The sequence below is a fragment of the Choloepus didactylus genome, chromosome 3 (genome assembly GCF_015220235.1).
Source record: "Choloepus didactylus isolate mChoDid1 chromosome 3, mChoDid1.pri, whole genome shotgun sequence".
Classification (NCBI taxonomy): domain Eukaryota; kingdom Metazoa; phylum Chordata; class Mammalia; order Pilosa; family Megalonychidae; genus Choloepus; species Choloepus didactylus.
In genome coordinates, this window is record NC_051309.1 from 201,971,223 (window position 1) to 201,992,212 (window position 20,990).

The 20,990-nt window shown below is 41.5% G+C and overlaps 1 protein-coding gene and 1 long non-coding RNA gene across 7 annotated transcripts in view; one reads left to right on the top strand and one right to left on the bottom strand.

Annotated features, from left to right (window-relative positions):
* Positions 1-10,334: 10,334 nt before the first annotated feature.
* LOC119530078 lies at positions 10,335-16,431 on the bottom strand. 5 transcript variants are annotated; one of them, XR_005216011.1, is made up of 6 exons: positions 15,790-16,431; positions 14,945-15,112; positions 13,342-13,406; positions 11,245-11,338; positions 10,987-11,142; positions 10,335-10,471 (listed from the first exon to the last, which is right to left on the bottom strand). It is a non-coding gene; the product is annotated as an uncharacterized LOC119530078 (long non-coding RNA). The 5 variants fall into 5 exon arrangements; XR_005216009.1 differs by having other exon boundaries at positions 13,342-13,553; XR_005216012.1 differs by lacking the exon at positions 11,245-11,338.
* The window catches only part of LOC119530077 (cytochrome P450 4V2), a 44,738-nt gene continuing 39,692 nt past the window's right edge, over positions 15,945-20,990 (top strand). The window contains exon 1 of one of the 2 annotated variants that reach the window (XM_037831191.1): positions 15,945-16,431. In XM_037831191.1, the coding sequence (XP_037687119.1) occupies positions 16,218-16,431 (214 nt within the window). In that variant the 5' untranslated portion in view covers positions 15,945-16,217. The remainder of the gene's footprint in view (positions 16,432-20,990) is intronic. The other variant, XM_037831190.1, reaches the window with a different exon arrangement.

A 20,990-nucleotide genomic window follows, 5' to 3' on the forward strand; every position in this document is an offset into this window, starting at 1 on the left:
AAATTGTCTTCAAAATAAAGGTAAAACTTCTACACCTGGCAGTCAAGGCATCCTTGAACTTGGTCCACCCTACGTCTCCACATTATCTTGCACTATCTGCTGTTAGATACTTTGTGCTCCAAGCAAGGGCTCCTCACTGCCTCTGGAACCCAACATACTCCGGCCTCCTTTGGAGCATCTGTTTACTTACAGCTGCCTGTTTCTGCCTGGAGCACTTTCCCTTCTCCTCTTCCTGAGGGCAGCAGTTTTATGCTATATTCCTTTGCTCTGTTTTCTGAGATTAGCAAGTCAGATACATACAAGTCAAACACTTTTTATAAAGCTGTAATGGACCTTGTAATGGATCCGTCAGAGAGGAGAACACTAAAGCTGAAAAGATACATGTAACATATTCAATATACATTTATTTGTAAAACACCATTTGATGACAAGTGTTTAAGCAATATAGAAGTGAAAAATATTAAAAGTGTAGCTTCTCAACATGACCACAGACATAGGGGACTGGTGGTTTGATGGGCTGAGCCCTCTACCATAGGTTTTACCCTTGGGAAGACGGTTGCTGTAAAGGAGAGGCTAGGCTTCCCTATAATTCTGCCTAAGAGCCTCCTCCCGAATGCCTCTTTGTTGCTCAGATGTGGCCCTCTCTTTCTGGCTAAGCCAACTTGAAAGGTGAAATCACTGCCCTCCCCCCTACGTGGGATCAGACACCCAGGGGAGTGAATCTCCCTGGCAACGTGGAATATGACTCCCGGGGAGGAATGTAGACCTGGCATCATGGGACGGAGAACATCTTCTTGACCAAAAGGGGGATGTGAAAGGAAATGAAATAAGCTTCAGTGGCAGAGAGATTCCAAAAGGAGCCGAGAGGTCACTCTGGAGGGCACTCTTACGCACAATTTAGACAACCCTTTTTAGGTTCTAAAGAATTGGGGTAGCTGGTGGTGGATACCTGAAACTATCAAACTACAACCCAGAACCCATGAATCCCGAAGACAATTGTATAAAAATGTAGCTTATGAGGGGTGACAATGGGATTGGGAAAGCCATAAGGACCACACTCCACTTTGTCTAGTTTATGGATGGATGAGTAGAAAAATAGGGGAAGGAAACAAACAAACAAACAGACAAAAGTACCCAGTGTTCTTTTTTACTTCAATTGCTCTTTTTCACTTTAATTATTATTCTTGTTATTTTTGTGTGTGTGCTAATGAAGGTGTCAGGGATTGATTTAGGTGATGAATGTACAACTATGGAATGGTACTATGAACAATCGAATGTACGATTTGTTTTGTATGACTGCGTGATATGTGAATATATCTCAATAAAATGAAGATTTAAAAAAAAAAAAAAGTGTAGCTTCTCTTCTCCATTCCCCACTATGTAGAGTTCATCAATATTTTTCTTTCCAGACTTTAATCTAGCTGTAGGAAAAGAAACTTTTCTCCAAACATGGAATTACATTATATCTCTGTTCTGCAACTTGCTAATTTTTTTTTTTACTTGATATTCCACGAACTACCAACAAGTTGACAGAAACAGCTACTGAAAACTTCTCTCCAGAGATTCAATGAAAAAAAGGACAATTCTAAGTTGTTTGAAACTTGGAAGAAGATATACACAGGAGAAGGACCCTGCAAATGCCAAAGTGAAGAAAGAAGAATATCAGGTAGGAATCTTCCATCCCAGACCAGCCAGTCCTCCCCCCCCCCCCCCCCACTCAGTCTCCATGTGGGAAAGGCACAGAAAAGGCAGACGGGACCCCTCCCACCACAGACACAGACTACAAAATCTCTCACAGCAGTGAGACATACCCCCACCATTTGAAGACTTAGGGGACAGGGGAGAGCATTACAAGGGCCAGGTCAGGGAGGGACAAAGAGGCTGAGAGAATGTGGACAGACACTGTGTTTCCAGCCCTGGGTATGAAAACACTTTCCCCACCCTTGAGGGAAGCAGCAGCCGGTGGCTGTTTCCTTACCTGGGGGACGGCTGGAGTACTGGATCAGATGAGGGGGTACTTTGCCACAGGTGGAGCCCCAAATTGAGCCAGATTTTAGTTGGCAAAGTGAGGATGTAGGAATCCCCCAGTTTCAGCTCACTTTTGTAGATGCAGCCTGTACTTGGAGGCCTCTGAAGGTGATTAAGTTACCAAACAGCATCATCTGCTGGACAGCCCAGAAGGTGCAAGGGAATTGAAAAACTTTTGAAAAGATGCTCCAGACCCTTTCTTAAGACAACAGAAGCTGGTCTGCATGCTCTATATGGAAACTCAGCCCTGTTTTGGCTGAGAAATATGGAAGACCCAAGTGTTAAAGCAGGGCTCTAAAACAAACCCAGGTCTTGCTGGCTGCACCAGTGGAAGCCAGCAGATCTGTATTACCACACACAGTGAACTTGCTGGAGTACCCAGTGCCTACCTCCCATATCTGTGGCAGGCCATGGTGGGTGCCTGATTTTAGGGGGAAGACCAGGGGGCACAGTCAATCTGACAACTGGCCAGTGAGAGAAGCAAAGAAAAGATAGAAATCAAAGATAATGAACAAGAAAACCCTAGAAAAAGAGAGAAAACAATCTCCAGCATACTCCAAACAGAATTGATCCAAATAGACCTATGCCAAGACACTTAATAATCAGATTATAAAATGTCAGACAAAGAATGAATTCTGAAAGCAGCAAGAGAAAAGCAATCCATCATATACAAGGGAAGCTTGATAAGACTAAGTATGGATCTCTCAGAAGAAACTATGGAGGCGAGAAGGCAGTGGTATGATATAGTCAAGATACTGAAAGAGAAATACTGCCAACCAAGAATCCTATATCCAGCAAAACTGTCCTTCAAAAATGAGGGAGAGAGGCAGGGCAGGATGGTGGCATAGAGAGGTGTGGAATTTAGTTAGTCCTCTAGAGCAACTAGTAGATAGCCAGGAACAACTAGTAAATAATCTGGAACAACTATTGGGGGACATCCGTAACTGTTCACACATCATACACCAGTCAGGAATGGGTGGAATGGCTGAGACTGCAGCATAAAAACTGTAAGTAAAAACTGCAAAGCCAGCGCCCCTCCCCCTCGGCATGGCAGGCTGAGTAGCAAAACTTCACTGTGGGAGAAAGAAGCAGTCCCTTCTGGGAGCAAAGTAATGTAGCTCAACCAAGTTCCAATTGCAATTTTAATTTTGAAAATTTGGACTACTGAATACAACCTACAAGCACAGCTAAGCCCTGAGTAAACAGGAATCTGTGGTTCCTCCCAGCAGAGAGGAGGCAGGGAGGAAGAAAAAAAAATATGTACACACACACACACACACACACACAGAAGCTTTTGGAGATGGCTGAGTTCAGAATAGTGGAAAACAGCTGTGTCCCAAAAAAAAGGGGGACAGAAAACTGGGTACAAACTCCAGTTGACCAGCAAAACTAAGGTGCATGAGACTGGCTTTGAAGAGGGGCTTATGCTCTTTTATCTTTTTTTTTTTTTTTCTCTCTATCTAAGCAGCTCATTAGAGAAATCCTCAGTCATTATTAATGGTCAGCACTGACCCAGGCAAAGCTGGAATTAAGAGAGTCAGAGAGACAAAGGAATTCAAGTGTAGAAGATAATTCCCTGGGGGTGTATCTTTCCTAAGAAAAGGAGGGGTAGGACCCAGCTCAAGTGTCAACCTTCCCTCAGAGAACTCTGACCCCAGGTCCTGGGTGAAAACAAATAAACCAGAAAAAAACTTAAGCTTGGCTTCTGACACCCTTGGCCCCTGGCTAGGACAGGGTCTACTGTGAATTAAAGGGACCACACCTCTTTATCCTGGTGGAGAACTGCAGGCTGACAAGCACCACCTGCTGGGCAGAATAAGAAAAGCACACAGCCTAGAGGCCTCATGGTAAAGTTGGATAACCTGGTTCTCAGGGAAACTTGATACTGATTACACCTTCCTCCTGAGACCTGGGCCCATCTGGTCTAGGAAAATCTGATTAGGGTAATGAAGGGAATCAGATGCCTAGACAACAAAAGATTTCAAGTCACCTTAATAAAAATGAAGATATGACCCAGGTAAAGGAAAAACTTACACTTCATCTGAGATACAGGAATTGAAACAACTAATTTTTTTTTGAAACAACTATTTATTAATCAAACAAGTCTCCTAAATCAATCCAAAAATCAGTGAGTTGAGGGAAGATATGGCGAAAGAGATGAAGGATACAAAGAAGATATTGGGCAAACATAAAGAAGAAATCAAAAGTGTGAAAAAACTAGCAGAAATTATGGGAATGAAAGGCACAATGCAAGAGACAAAAAAAAAAAAAACACAATGGAGACATCCAACAGCAGATTTAAAGAGGCAGAAGAAAAGATTCATGAACTAGAGGACAGGACATCTGAAATGCTGCACACAAAAGAACAGACAGGGAAAAGAATGGAAAAACATAAGCAGTGTCTCAGGGAGTTGAATGACAACATGAAGTGCATGAATGTACATGTCATAGGTTTCCCAGAGGAAAAGAGAAGGGAAAAGGGGCAGAAATAATAATGGATGATTTAAAATTAGAGATACAAGAAGTGCAGCATGCCCTGGACAGAATAGATCCAAATAGATCTATGCCAAGACACTTAATAATCACATTATCAAATGTCAAAGACAGAGAGAGAATTCTGAAAGCAGCAAGAGAAAAGCGATCCATCACATACAAGGGAAGCTCGATAAGACTGCATATGGATTTCTTAGTAGAAACCATGGAGGCAAGAAGGCAGAGGTATGATATATTTAAGATACTGAAGGAGAGGAACTACCAACCAAGAATTCTATATCCAGTGAAGCTGTCCATCAAAAATGAGGGAGAGTTTAAAATATTCTCAGACAAACAGACACTGAGAGAGTTTGTGAACAAGATACCTGCTCTACAGACAGAGAGGAAAAGATAGGAGAGAGGTTTGGAGCACCATATTGAGTGACAGTAACACAATAATGTAAGTACACTGAACAAAGATGGCTGTGATAAGGTTGAGGGAGGAAGGTTAGGGGCAGGTAGGATGACGGGGGAAAGATAGAAGACAAAGACAGACTGTATAACTTAGTGAAACCTAGAGTGGTCAATGATTGTGATTAAATGTACAAATATGTTTTTATTTGAGGGAGTACAAATGAATGCTAACTTTGTAAGGTGTCAAAAATGGGGTGGGATTGGAGAAAAAATAAACAATGCAAACTAGAGTTTATAGTTAATGGTAGCATTGTAATTTTGCTTCCACTAATTGTGACAAAAGCAATATACCAAAGCTAAATGTCTATAAGAGGGGCATATAAGGGAGGGGTATGGGGATTCTTGGTGCTGGTGTTGTCTGACTTTTTTATTGTATTTTATTTTAATTTTATTTTTTCTTTTGTTACCTTTCAGTTGTCACTTTTTCCTTTCTTTTTCTTTTTTCTTTATAATTTTTTTTGCCTCTTCCTCTTTCTTTATGGATGAAATGGAAATGTCCTTAAATAAGTAGTGTTGGTGAATGCATAACTTTGTGATTATACAGGGAACCATTGATTGTTTACTTAGGATAGAATGTATGGTGTGTGAATAAAACCATCTAAAAAATAAACAGAGTGATATGAGTGCTGGAGAAAATGTGGAGAAAGGGATGTACCTAATCACCATTAGTGGGGAAGTAGAATGGTGCAGCCCATCTGGAGGGCAGTGTGATGGTTCCGTAGGAAGCTAAGCATGGGTTGTCATATGGTCCTGCAACTTGGTTATTGGGTATATACTTGGAAGAACTGAAAAGAGGGACATGAAGGGACATTTGCACAGTGGGGTTTATGGTGTCAGTATTTATGATTTGCACTTGATGGATGTGACCTAAGTGTATATCGACTGATGAATGGAATGGTGATCTGTGAATGGAATATTGAGTTGCTACAAGAAAGAGTGAAGTTGTGAGATGAATGGACATTGAAGACAGTATGTTGAGTGAAATAAACCAGAAATGAAAAGAAAAATATTATAATGCCTCACTAATATGGACTAAAGATAATGTGCAAACTCTGAGAATTGAGTCTGAGAGCACAGGTTATCAAGGGAAGTCTTATGTTAAAGGTTCCTAGATTGTAAGCTCTTATAGCAGTTACATCTATTCCTGAGATGTAATGGTTATTTCTAAACTCTGAGATGCTGAGTGCCTTGTGTATGACCTGTTCAATCCCTGGAATTTTGGGTATCTGTGTGACACCTGAGATTCAGACCCAGATTCTGGCAGCTATGAATGTCAGCATTACCCAACCAGCAAATGTTAAAGAGTCTGAAAAAAGAGATCAGACTTCAATTAGAGATATGAACAAAATGGACTTGCTTAAGACTAAGCTAAGTCAGACTGAAGGGTAATGGATGATATTGACACTGTTTTTGAAGCTTCAGCTTCTGTGTGGGACCAAAGGAAGAGAGGATTATTAAGTGCAAGATCTACATTTTTTTTGTAACACATTATAAAATTTGACTTGTATGGTCAGTTTATTCAAACAACAAAATTACATTGAGTTTTGACTGGGGAGTGAGGTGTGGTTTGTTTGTGCAGGTTAGTATGAAACCCCAATATATCTCAGTATAATTCTGGCATAAAATGAAGATGTATTTGCCAAGTCCCTTTGAGGGACTGTGGGAAAATGTGGAAATATTAAATTTCTCCACCTGGGGAATTAATGAAATTCTCACAAGCATTGGGGGCTACCAAATTAGAAGGCTGAGCCCTTGATATTTGGGCTTGCCCTTATGAAGTTTGTTACTGCAGGGAGAGGCTAAGCCTACTTAAAATGGTGCCTAAGAATCACCCCTAGGGAGCCTCTTTTGTTGCTCAGATGTGGCCTCTCCCTCTAAACCAACTCAGCAGGTAAACTCACTGCCCTCTCTCCTACAAGGGATGTGACTCGTAGGGGTGTGGATCTCCCTGGCAACATGGGACATGACTCCCAGGGATGAGCTTGGCCTTGGTATTGTGGGATCACAAAATCCTTCTTGGACTAAAAGGGGGAAGAGAAATGAAACAAAATAAAGTTTCAGTGGTTGAGAGATTTCAAATAGAGTTGAGAGGTCATTCTGGAGTTTATTCTTATGCATTATATAGATATCCCTTTTTATTTATTTGTGTATTGGAATAGCTAGAAGGAAATACCTAAAACTGTAGCCTTGATTCTTGAAGACGATTTTGCAACTGTATAGCTTACACTGTGCGACTGTGTGATTATGAAAACTTTGTGGCTCCCACTCCCTTTATACAGTGTATGGACAGCTGAATAGAAAAATGAGGACAAAAAGTAAATGAATAATAGGGAGGGATGGGGGGATGGGATGTTTTGGGTGTGCTTTTTGACTTTAACTTTTATTCTTTTTTTTTAATAAAATGTAATTTTATTTTATGTTACTCTGCTGTTACATAGGGCATAATATTTTATTAGTATGTAGTGGCCTTCTTTGTCTCTCATAACATCCTTGCATTTAAAGTCTTTTTTATCTGAGATTAACATTGCCACTCCTGCTTTCTTTTGGCTGTAGCTTGCATGCAATATTTTTTTCCATCCTTTCACTAATTTCTTTGTGTCCCTGTGTCTAAGATGAGTCTCTTGTATGCAACATATTGATGGTTCTTTTTTTTTTTTATCCATTCTGCCAATCTATATCTTTTGATTGGGGAGTTTAATCCATCTACATTCAATGTTATTACTGTGAAGGCATTTCTTGAATCAGCCATCTTTTCCTTTGGTTTATGGTTGTCAGATATATTTTTTTCCTCTCTCTCTTAATGTCCTTTAATGTACCCATACTGAATCTCTTTAGTACTGAACCTTTCTCCATCTCTCTCTCTCCTTTCTTTGTTTCTCTGTCAGTAGGGCTCCCTTTAGTATCCCAAGTACGGCAGGTCTCTTGTTAGCAAATTTTCTCAGCATTTGTTTGTGAAAAATTTAAGCTGTCCCTCAAATTTGAAGGAGAGCTTTGCTGGATACAGAATTCTTGGTTGGCAATTTTTCTCTCTCAGAATTTTAAATATGTCATGCCACTGCCTTCTTGCCTCCATGGTGGCTGCTGAGTAGTCACTACTTAGTCTTATGTTGTTTCCTTTGTATGTGGTGAATTGCTTTTCTCTTGCTGCTTTCAGAACTTGCTCCTTCTCTTCTATATTTGACAGTGTGATCAGAATATGTCTCGGAGTGGGTTTATTTGGATTTATTCTGTTTGGTGTTCATTGGGCATCTGTGATTTGTGTATTTATGTTGTTTAGAAGGTTTAGGAAGTTTTGTCCAATGATTTCTTTGAATACTCTTCCTAACCCTTTACCCTTCTCTTCCCCTTCTGGAACACCAATTATTCTTATACTTGTGTGCTTTATGTTGTCCATCATATCCCTGAGATCCATTTCAATTTTTTCAATTTTTTTCCCCATTCTTTCTTTTGTTTTTTTATTTTCCATTCTGTCATCCTCCAGGTCACTGATTCACTGTTCAGCTTCCTCTAGTCTTGTACTATAAGTATCCAGAATCTTTTTAATTTGATCAACAGTTTCTTTTATTTCCATAAGATCTTCTATTTTTTATTTAGTCTTGCAATTTCTTCTTTATGCTCTTCTAGGGTCTTCTTCATGTTCTTTATATCTTGTGCCATGCTCTTCTTCATGTCCTTTATATCCTGTGCCATGATCTCATTTATCATCTTTAGTTCTTTGATTAATTGCTCCAAGTACTGTGTCTCCTCTGATCTTTTGATTTGAGTGTTTGGGCTTGGGTTCTCCATATCTTCTGTTTTTTTCATATGCTTTAAAATTTTCTGTTGTTTTTGGCCTCTCAGCATTTGCTTAAGTTGATAGAGTTCTTTTAGGATATGTAGATTGATTCAAACCCTTATCTCTAATTTGTCAGATCTACAGCTTCGTGGAGTACACTTTAGCTAACCAGCAGGTGCTGTCCGTGAGCCACCTGTAACACTCAAGCCAGTTCTCCCCCACTTTGTCTTTGTGGTGAGTGGGGGTGTGAGTCTTGTGAGGTCCAATTGGTGCACCAAGCTTGTGTGTGTAGTTGGTGTTGCCACCCCTGCATATGGGGCGTGTGTCTGAGCGGTTGAGAGGGGTGGCTTTACTAATCAAATCTCCCAGATGTTCCTGGAGATTTAAAGCTGTTGCAATAGTCTAATCCTTCAGTTCAGTCTTGCCACAGTTTGTCTCTGCTGCTGACCCACAAGTCCTTCATATTGGCGTATGGTCCCTGGGACTTGTGAGTGGGTCCCTCTTCCAAGCCGTGCCCTCCTAGGTTCTCTGTTGAGGGACAACTGTGCTATGTCACAGGTGAGTGCTGTACCCTAAGGGAGGTTCTGGGCTGCAGGGCTGTGTAGGGGCATTCCAAGTCTCCTGAAAGGATGGCTGAATGGGGCGTGTTAATTTCCCCCTTTTCACACAGCTCCACCTTCCCAGCTCCGGGACAATTAGCTGAGGGTGCGGGAAAGGCTATTGTCCACACCCGATATTGTGGTGTGTGTGTGTGTTGTTGGAAATACTTCCTGTCACACTGGGTTGTCTGGGGTAGCTCTGGGCTGTGGTGCTGGTGCCAGGCAGGAGTGTTCCCAGCCCACCAGGAAGATGGTTGTAAGGGAACACCCCACTTTTCTTGGGAAGTTGTGTTTAGTGAATTTTCTCAGCCACTGGATTTATTGCCTTCTCTACAAGAATTACTAAAGAGAGTGCTACATACAGATAGAAAAAGACAGGAGAGAGAGGTTTGGAGAAAAGCATAGAAATGAAGATAACAGGAGACAAAAAGAGGATAGAGATTGGGCATTTGATGTTGAAGGAGTATAGAATGTTCAAGAGGACTGATTGTATAGATCCAGAAATGGATATCACAATACTGTGTGATGGTAGCACAATAGTGTAAGTACACTGAACAAAGATGACTGTGAGTATGGTTCAAAGAGGAAGGTTAGGAGTAGGTATGACACTAGAAAGAAAAATAGAAGATAAAGACTGGAACTGTACAACTTAGTGAAACCTAGAGTGGTCAATGATTGTGATTAAATGTACAAATATAAGAATGTTTTTACATGAGGGAGAACAAATGACTGCCAACTTTGCAAGGTGTTGAAATTGGGATGGTATTGGGGAAAAAATACAATCAATGCAAATCAGAATCTATAGTTAACAGTAACATTGTAATATGCATCTATGAATTGTAACAAAGGCAATATACCAAAGCTAACTGTCTATTAGAGGGGAATATAAGGGAGAGGTATGGGACTTTTGGCATTGTTCTCTGAAATTTTTATTTTATTTTATTTTATTTCATATTTTAACGTTATTTTTTCTTTTATATTTTAGTCTTCATTTTTTTCTATTTTCTTTTTTCTCCTTTTTCATCTTTCCTTGCAGAAGAAGTGGAAATGTCCTCATATAGATTACGGTGGTGAATGTATAACTATGCGATTATACGGGAATGGTGTTTTGAAACTGCGATTTCTGTGTGAGACCAAAAGAAGAGATGTTTATTTGGTGCAAAATCTGTATTTTCTGTGGCACATATATAATTGAACTTGTCTGGTCAGTTTATTCAAACTCTGTAATTACACGGAACTTTGAATAGGGATTGAGATCTGTTTGGCGTGTGCATGTTAGTGTGCATCCCCCAAACCTCCCAGAGTAATTTGGGCAGAGAATAAAAATGCATTTGCAGAGAGAAATGCTTTGTATCCTTGCTGGCCACCGTAGGCTGGCACCGAATTTGGGTTAAGAACCAGAAAGGGAAGAGTTTACAGTAGTCCAGTGGCCGGGTGATCTCACTGGGGTCGGGAGAGCTCAGGTCAGAGTGGGTTTGTTCATGGAACAGGCTGATGGTTGGTGATGAGGGCTAGAGTCAAACCGTGAGTTCTGTGGGAAGAGCTGGTGGAAGCTGGAGGCGATCATTGTGAAGTTGGGGTTCCCGTGCATGGGAAGAGTGTGGCAGTTAGACATTGAACATCTATTGCTATCAATACCTGAAAGTTCCGAGCCCACAGGTTCTGGCTCCCCAGGAGCAAGCGAGATCAAGTGAAAGAAGTAGGAGGATCCAGGACTTGGATATCATCATTTCTTGGACACCCTTTACTGGAGACAGAGTTCTGAACAGAAATTTAGAGCAGACCTAGAAGAGACTAAAAACAAAGTATCCCCGTTACTGGTCATTTCCCAGGAACAGAAGAAAATGACCAAGGCCCGGAATTGCTGACATTGGAGGATGTGGCTGTGGAGCTCACCTGGAAGGAATGGCAGCCACTGGGCCCTGCTCAGAAGGACCTGTACTGACACGTGATGTTGGAGAACAATAGAGACCTGGTGTCACTGGGTCACCTAGCAAACCAGATACACTCTCCAAGTTAGAGCGAGGAGAAGAGTACATCATAGAAAAATAAATATACAGTCAAACCTCTCCAGAAATTGAGACAGTTGACAGTCATCTGCAGAGGCACTTGCAAATGCAGAGCTATCTGAGGAGATTGGAACAATGATATGAACGTAATGCCATTGAAAATATTATTTGTTCAGACCTAAGTCATTCTTCTTTAAGGCCAAACCATGAAAAAACTGTGATATCAAATTTAAGTTTAGTTAACCAGACCACAAGCTGTGAAATAAAGACCTCTGCTGAATGTAATGGAGTTAGGAAATCCTTTCTGTATGCAAAGCACGAGCAACTTCATACAGAAATTAAATTCTCTGAAAGTGGAAAACCCATCAGCACTAAATCTCAACATGTTAAGCATCAGAGAACTCACAAAATTGAGAAACCTCATGTATGCGGCAAATGTGAGGAAACCTTTATCAGGAAGTCTCAGCTCACCAATCATCAGAGAATTCACCCAAGAGAGAAGCCTCATGGATGCAGCTTATGTGGGAAAGCATATACCACAAAGTCCCAGCTTACTGAACACCACAGAACTCACTGGGAGAAAAACCTTATGAATGTGCTGAATGTGGCAAAGCCTTTTATAGGAAGGAAGAGCTCATTATACATGAGAGAAATGAAAGAGGAGAAAAATCCCACCAATGCAATGAATGTGGCAAAGCCTTCCTCATTAAATCACATCTCATTTTACATCAGAAAACTCATACAGGAGAGAAACTCTATATATGCAATCATTGTGGAAAAGGCTTCGTCCAGAAGGTCTGTTTTATCATACATCGGTGAACTCACACTGGAGAGAAACCCTATAGATGCAGTGATTGTGGACAAAGCTTCATCTGGAAGACAGGCCCCACATCCCATCAGAGATTTCATACAGGAAAGACTCCCTTTGTATACAGTGAGTGTGGAATATCCTGTACACAGAAGTCAGGACTCATCGAACAGCAGAAAATTCACACAGGAGAGAAACCCAATGGATGTAGTGACTGTGGGAAAGCCTTCGTCACAACGCAGCTGCTCATTGTACATCAAAGAACACATACAGGAGAGAGACCTTATGAATGCATTCAGTGTGGGAAAGCTTTTGCCTACAAGTCTTGCCTTATTAAACATAAAAGAATACTCAACAAGAGAGAATTATGTAGATTCAATCAAGGTTGAAAATTCTTCTGCAGAGAATGACAGTTCATTACATAAAAATGAAACCCTGTTAAACAAGAAAAGCCCTATTAATGTGGTGCTTGCACAAATGCTTTCTGTGACCCCTCAAACATCATTAACTATTGCTGGACTCCTAGCAAATGGAAACATAATTCTTTTGGGACAATCTCTTGCCAGATGTGCACCTTCAGGAAGTAATAGAGAATTTGCACAGGGAAGAAACTTCTGAATGCTGTGAATGTGGTACTGCCTTCAGTATTGAGTTATTTCACATTTTATATCACAAAAAGCCTATAGGAGAGAAATTCCGATACATTCAATATAGAAAAAGGTTTAGCAAAACTTTTTGGCTCATTATATGGCCAGTAAGTGTATACTAAAAGAAATCATGAATGCAGATACTGGTAAAGCCTGACACACACTCATCCAACATAAATCTATACAGGGATACGGAGACATAATCTGATGTTAAACAGGACACATAAGCTTCTCTGGAAAGCCTAAGATCATCTAAGTGAAGCAAAAAGAAATAACTGGTATCTGGATGTTGTTAGAAATGACAATCTTTATAGGAGTTGGTTGTGGGTAAGGAGCAATATTTGATTAGTGGACTTTGGGACATATATGTCAGTTCAATTTCCCCAGACCAGTGTGAAGCAGGATCCATTGAAAACTGGGAACTCTACCACAAATTTTTAGGACCAAATATTATGCAGAGGCTCGTATGAAACCATAGCCTTACACTGAATCTATGCATTGATTCAGTGAATATTTATCAAGTACCTACCTGCTTTGTACCTGATACTGTTTCACCTTTCCAGTGGTGAACAAAACAGAAACTTCATTGTCTTCCTGGAATGGACATTGTGTTAGCTGGATCATATGTAGGTAATATCTTTATACTCCATGTAGCATAGATTTATCAAGTACCTCCTTGCTTTGTACCTGGTACTGTTTCACCTTTCCAGTGGTGAACAAAACAGAAACTTCATTGTCTTCCTGGAATGGACATCGTGTTAGCTGGATCATATGTAGGTAATATCTTTATACTCCATGTAGCATAGTCAGAGGATGTAAACATCTACATTATGTGAAATGGATGTGGAGTCATTAGGTCAAGGAAGGGCTTTGTTGTTAGAAATGAGGTAGAGTTTTAAAAAAACAATCCTAAAACATTTTTTTCCAAGGGTCATATGACTTGAATTGAAAGGTAGGGGAGAGAGGATTCCTATTAACAATGTGTAAGTAAAAACCCTAGATACAAATACATTTTTAAAAATATCCATATCTTACCTCTTCATATTGATTTTGAATTCCTTAATAGTTTTGTGCTAATTCAGTAGACGCTAGCCACATGTGGCAATTTAAATATACATTACTTTAAATTTAATTAAAAAAAATGTATTTGCAAAGTCCTCTTGAGGGACTGGGGAAAAGTGTGGAAATAATTGAACTTCCCCCCTGGGGAATTCCTGATATTCTCACGGCATTGGGGACTATCCATTTAGTAGGCCGAGCCCTTGATCTTGGGGCTTGCCCTTATGAAGCTTGTTACTGTAAAGGAGAGGCAAAGCCTACTTATAACTGTACCTAAGAGTCACCCCTAGAGAACCTCTTTTGTTGCTCAGTTGTGGCCTTTCTCTCTAAGCGAGCAGGTAAACTCACTGTCCTCTCCACTACATGGGACATGACTCCCAAGGGTGTAAACCTCCCTGGCAACATGGGACATGACTCCCAGGGATGAACCTGGACCAGGCATTGAGGGATTGAGAAAGCCTTCTTGACCAAAAGGGGAAAGAGAAATGAAACAAAATAAAGTTTTAGTGGCTGAGAGATTTCAAATGGAGTTGAGAGGAGATTCTGGAGATTCTTCTTATGCATTATATAGACAGCCCTTTTTAGTTGTTAGTTTATTAGAATAGCTAGAAGGAAATACCTGAAACTGTTGAACTGCACCCCAGTACCCTTGATTCTTAAAGATGTGTTTAACTATATAGCTTACACTGTGTGTCTGTGTGATTGTGAAAACCTTGTGGTTCTCCTCCCTTTATTCAGTATATGGACAGTTGAGTAGAAAAATGAGGACAAAATGTAAATGAACAATAAGGAGGATGATAGAATGGAATGTTTTCAGTCTTCTTTTTTCTTTAAATTTTATTCCTTTTTTTCGGTAATGAAAATGTTCAAAAAATAATTGTGATGAACTATATAATGGTATTGTGAACAAATGATGGTGCCTTTGGATGACTGTATGGTATGTGAGTATATCTCAATCAAATTGAATTAAAAAAATATTCAATGAACTTATTTCCATTTCAGAACCCATAGAGGATTTAAAAATTCAATTGGAGAAAAGCCTTAAACATGCTTTTCCTCTATATCACAAATACCTTGCTTGTGGTGGGAGTGAGTGAAAACGTTTAATTGAAGCAGTAATCCAGTACATTCTTAAGTATTTCATCTTTTCCAGCACTTTGGCTATAACTTAAGGACCTGCTACTTGGTAAGAGCATAGAATGTAGACCAAGGAACCGGAATCGAGATTAAGGCGCCTCAGCCTGCAGAAATGAGAAAAAGTGGTAGTCAAGGAACACAGCCCATCGGCATAATTAGGGCACCAATCTCATTGTCCTTTCCAAATTTCCCCAGGCTCAGAAGTTTGTCCTTGCTCTCTTTGGGGAGCACTCTGTAACTACTATCTCTTTATCACACCCTCCTCTCCCCATGACTCCTCCATCCTTAGGTTTCGGCTCTCCTTGGTTGGGAGGACATTTTGAAAAATTAATCTGGATCACAACCTGATTGAGCTCTCCGATGTCTCAATCAGAGTCCTCTGATGCAAACTGGGCACTGGGTCCCCTAAGGTTGTGTCACTAAATTCCTCTAGACCAAGTAAGTGGCTGCCCTAAATGACTCTGATGCAGAACACAGGATGCAAGACATCACCCTGAGGTGGCCAGTCCCAACCGAGTATAACAAGAGGCAGATTGCGCAACGATGCGTGATTCAGTGGGAAAAATAGGCTCCAAAGGCCGAATTTCAAACCGGATGCCTCTTTATTTCCATTTTAAACCAGACTAGTCCCTCTAGCAGAAGTCCTCCACGCTGTGCAGACAGGTCCCACAAGCCAAGGCTCAGCTCGCACTCTCCCCGACCCCAGGTCCCGGGGCTCCGGGTGCTGGCGATGGCGAGGTCTAATCTCCTCCCCACCCCCAGTCTGCCCGCAAAATCAAACCTTTCTTTTCCTCCCATCTCCAGCCACGACGGCCTTCACTTGCGTTCAAAACACCCTAATGAGCTCCAGAAGCTGTTTTCCGGACTTTCGCTTTCAGCTTGAACCAAGCAAATAAGCCGGTGCGCGTTACGTGGGCGCTCGTCCTCCACCGCGATACTCCCTGCGGCGCTTTCCCTTGCGGCCTCGGGGCGGGGGTGTGGAAGCGCAAGTCCCGGGGCGGGTCCTTCAGGGCTGCCGGCTCTCCTACCCCGGCCGGAGCCTGAGGGTGTGAGCCTGGCGGGCGGGTCCAGGACTCCTCACGGGACCAGCACACGTGAACCCCAGGGGCCTAGACCCGCCCGAGGGCCCCTCCCCGCCATCCCCAAGCAGCGCGGCCGCGTCCCCTTCACGGTCACTGCGGCCGCCGGCGCGAAGTGGACCGCGGCGCGATGACCGGGCTCTGGCTGGTGCTCGTCGGGCAGAAGCTGCTGCTTTGGGGCGCGGCGAGCGCCCTCTCCCTGGCGGGGGCCACCCTCCTGCTGACCCTCGTGCAGAGGCTGGCAAGCTACGCGCGGAGATGGCAGCAGATGAGGGCGATCCCGACGGTCGCCACCGCTCTTCCCCTGGTGGGACACTCGCTGCTGTTGAAGCGGGATGGCAAAGGTGAGGGATCACGCCCCGGCTCCCTTCCGGAGCCCGGGGTCCGCGCGGTGGCCTTCTTTCTTATGGGTTTATAATACCCACTTGGGCACCGGCTCCTAGGAGACAGGAGGCGGTCATCCGCTAGAGCATAGATTCTCAATCCTATTCAGTTTTCCCTTTGACACTTGCCAAAATTGCTCGTAGCTGCTCTCCCATCCCCACCCATCCCATAAAGAACGTTTTCTTTATTTATAGCATAGAATGTGGTATTTCCAAACTCCTGTTCTGTCATTTTGGCTTCTCCTTTTCGCACTTCGTAGCTGCCCTCTTCTCAGAACCCTGTCTGTCTTTTCTCCTGGCTTTTAAAGCCCTAAAGGCTGAAACTTCCGTGGAACTCAGCAACCACCTTTCTACTTAGTGCCTCATCCCCTCCCCACCCCCTCCCGTGGAAAATAAGAGGCTAGAGATTCATTTTGGACCCTTTCTTTCCTTTCTTCCTTCCTTTCTTTCTTTCTTCCTTCCTTCCTTCCTTTCTTACTTTCTTTCTCTCTTTCTTTCTTTCTTCTTTCCTTTTTTTTTTTTTTTAAGCCATCACAAGTCTTGACCACTACATTCCTTCCTTCTTGACCCTTATGCTTTAGCCCTTTTAAAGAGATTGCATAATAACAATAGACTATGATGGCAGGGCCGGCTGGCAAATTTGTACAAATTCCCAAAGTCTATTTATTAACTAGCAATTTTTTTTTTTATTGAACTCAGCATTTTAAAAGAGATAACTTTTACTGTAAAAACATCACAAGTTAGAAAGCTCTCAGAAGTGCCTGGTATTTGCAGTACCACTTCAGGTAGAGTGAACCAGATTTTTAGCACTTCATTTTCATGGATGTGTAAGTTGAAATGCCAGAGCTGAAAAGATTTACCCCAGATGATATGTTCTGAAATAGCTTTAGGGCCAGAACCAAGTTTCTCCTAATTTTAATTATTATTAGTTTCACAGGCCAAGCATTAACTCCAAAGCTTGAAGGATTATTTGCCACTTTGCCACTTCTGTCTCCCCAAATGAAAATAATGCTCTTATCACTTCAACTTCACAGGAATAAGATGGGGCCTTATGGGAAAGTGTTTACAAGAATATTTCCAGCAGAGGAAATCCAAGTGAATTTTAACCTTCCAAACATTGACATGATATATGAAAATCACATTTGTAAAAATCATCTGTTAATACTAAAATCACAGCTAACCTCTTTTCCTATCTTAAGACTTTATGGTATTAAAAAAAAAATAGCTGTGTAGAAATATAGATTCACCCTTTGGGAAGCAATATGCTTAAGAAATCTCATCATGTTCTTTGGGGCAAGTTTTCCAAGAACTGAAATCGCTGGTGAACAAGACCTGTTTCAAAACAAACTGGGAGTTGATTGAAGTATCTAGAGTAATATCTTTGGAGTTGCTTTCTGGGTGAAGAGAATGGCGACATCCATCAACAAATACTGCATTTTGGCATTAGACAAACCTTTGCTCAGTTGCCAACTTTGCAACCAACAAATTGTTGGACTTTCAGCAAGTTGCTTAACATTCTCTAAGGCAAAGTTTTCTTTTTGTTTGTTAGTTTGTTTTTTGTTTGTGTAAGTAACTATATTACAGATCTGTTTAAGGGGTTACATTTAATGCATGCAAAATTTCTGGATCACCATCTAGAACTCGGATGGGACAAATTCTTTAAATTATCAATCAATCATTTATTGAGCTTCTGCTTTGTGCCCAGCATTGAGCTCAGCAAAAACAGAGATATTGGAATATCCTAAAATGTATTCCCTGTTCTCAATAATCTTGTGTCTCACCTTTTAGGCTATGGACCTGTCCAAATTCTGACCTAAGTATTCTCACCTGGAATATTACAGTTGATTTCCAACCAGGCTCTAATCTCTTGCTTCTCCAGTCCATTGTGTCACCATCTGCTTTCCCCAGTTGCTCCCAGCTCTGGGACCTTAAACCTCAGATTCAGACTTTCCCGTCTGTCCTTCTGTCAGATGAGACCAAGGCAGGTGGTATATTAGCATGAGCAGGATATTTTGACACTGGCCATTTGACCCTGCTATTTTTGCAACAATTTTTTTAAAATTCAGTTCTATTGAGGTATATTCACAACTGTTTACAGTACCATCATATGGTTGTGCATTAATCACCCCAATCTATTTTTGAATGTTTTCCTTACACCAAAAAGAATAAAAGTAAGAATAAAACATAAAAGTAAAAAAGAACATTCAAATCATTCCATCCCCCCATCCCAACCTATTTTTCATTTAGTTTTTGTACCCATTTTTGTACTCATCTGTGCATACACTGGATAAAGAGAGTGTGAGCCACAAGGCTTCCACAATTACACCGTCACACCATGTAAGCTATATAGTTATACAATTGTCTTCAGGAATCTAGGCTGCTGGGTTGCAGTTTGACAGTTTCAGGTATTTCCCTCTAGCTATTCCAATACAGTGAAACCTAACAAGTATTATCTATATAGTGCATAAAAATGCCCTCCATAGTGACTTCTAGACTCCATTTGAAATCTCTCAGCCACTGAAGTTTTATTTCATTTCATTTTGCATCCCCCTTTTGGTCAAGAAGATGTTCTCAATCCCACGATGCCAGGTCCAGATTCATCCCCAGGAGTCATATTCTGCATTGCCAGGGAGGTTTACACCCCTGGGAGTCAGGTCCCATGTAGCGGGGAGGGCAGTGAGTTCACCTGCCGAGTTGGCTTAGCTAGAGAGAGAGGGCCACATCTGAGCAACAAAGAGGTTCTCTGGGAGAGACTCTTAGGCACAATTATTAGTAAGCTAAGCCTTTCCTTTTTTTTTGCAGGAATTTTTAACAACTGTTTTGAGCAGGAGTCATTTTGAAGCAGTATTATATGATGATGGTTAAGATGGCAAGTTCTGGAGTCCAACTACCTGTATACAAGGCCACATTCCACCATTTACTATCTCTGTGATTTATTGTTATTTAAGTTGTTAATGACTAATAATAGTACTTCTCATATGGTGCTAGTAAGCCATAAAATAAACTATCTAGAACCCTTAGCACTGAATCTCGCATGTAGTAATAACCTGCCACTGCTTATTATGATGTAATAAATGTTAGCTAATTTAAGTATGGTGTAATGAATATTAGCTAATATAGAATAATCATTACTAGGTTTTGACGTGTCAAAAATGTACAAACACTTTTGTAAACCACTGATTATTTATTTATTTATTTATTTAGTATTATATACAATGGATGTCCCTTAGCCTCAGCCCATCTCTCACTGCACTTTGAGCAGCATAGAAGCTTACACATGGGATGAGGAGCAGAAATGGGTGGAGCGTGTTTCTTATGCATACTTACTGACAATGCAAAGGAGCTGAAATTGTAATGGTTTGTTTTTTATGCCATGTCGGTTCATACCTGGTGCCCAAATTCCCCTGTCACAAAAGATTTGTCAATATTCAATTCCCATTATTATTAGCCTCACAGTGGGGTTGGAATTAGTCCTGCTATTGTCAAGCTGGCTTCTCCTTGCCTAGGTGAAGCTTGGGTTCTACCCATATCCTTTTCTTCCCCTCCTCACCTCTTCCTACCTAGATTTTCTCTGCTGTGTTTTGACACTTCTGCCTCATTTCCTATGTTTGGCCAACTTCTCAGCTAGGACTCAAATCCTCCCGTGACCTCAGTTTGCTTGACTTGGACTGACCTGTTGGCCAGGTATTTTCTCTGAGGTCTGGACCTTATATCCTCATCCTTCAGTCCCTATCTCCTGTCGTGTGTTTACACCGAGGTGGCACTAGCCACTGCCATAGTCCCTGACTGTTCCTTCATCACCTGGTTGCTCCTGTCACCATGCTGCCCCGTCTGGGGCCTCATGGGCATTAGCACAGGAAGAGTTGACTTCTAAGCTTTGCACTCTGCTTTGCATCCTGTACTCGAGATTGATGGTTACCATCTTCCCACACCCAACACAAGAGTCAGCCTTAAAGTAGGGCCAGTGTCCCTAACCTCACCTTTTTCCTGTCCCCAGAAGCATCCTGGAGTGGTCCCAGAATGCTCAAGTTATCCCACACGATAGTATTCTTGTCCTAAAAAACATCTCCAGTCATGCTGTCCTCATCAGAAACTTTCAGTTATTCTCTATAGCCAGCCTGTAAAAGAAAATCAACCCCCCGTGACCTTCCAACACTGCTGCTTCATCTCCCACTGTCATCACCCCTAATCCCGTGCTTTGGTCAAACCTACAGTGAATTTTCAGACATCTGTGCTTCCCTCAGCTCTTTCTGCTGCTTGGTTTGCACCCCCACTTCCCTTTTTCTGTTTCTCAAACCGAACACATGCTTTAATGCACAATGCCATCTCCTTCATGAAACTTCTTCAGTGCTCTCCATCAAATTCTATACTCCTCCGACTCAAAGTTCTATTTCCCTAACTAATCCCTGTCTTTCCAATGCTGCTTAACAATCCATTTTATCTCAGTGATTCTTTCTTAGTTCACTATGGCAGCTCTTCCACACTTTTGTTACATCTCCAAGGCCTCAGTTTCACCTCCT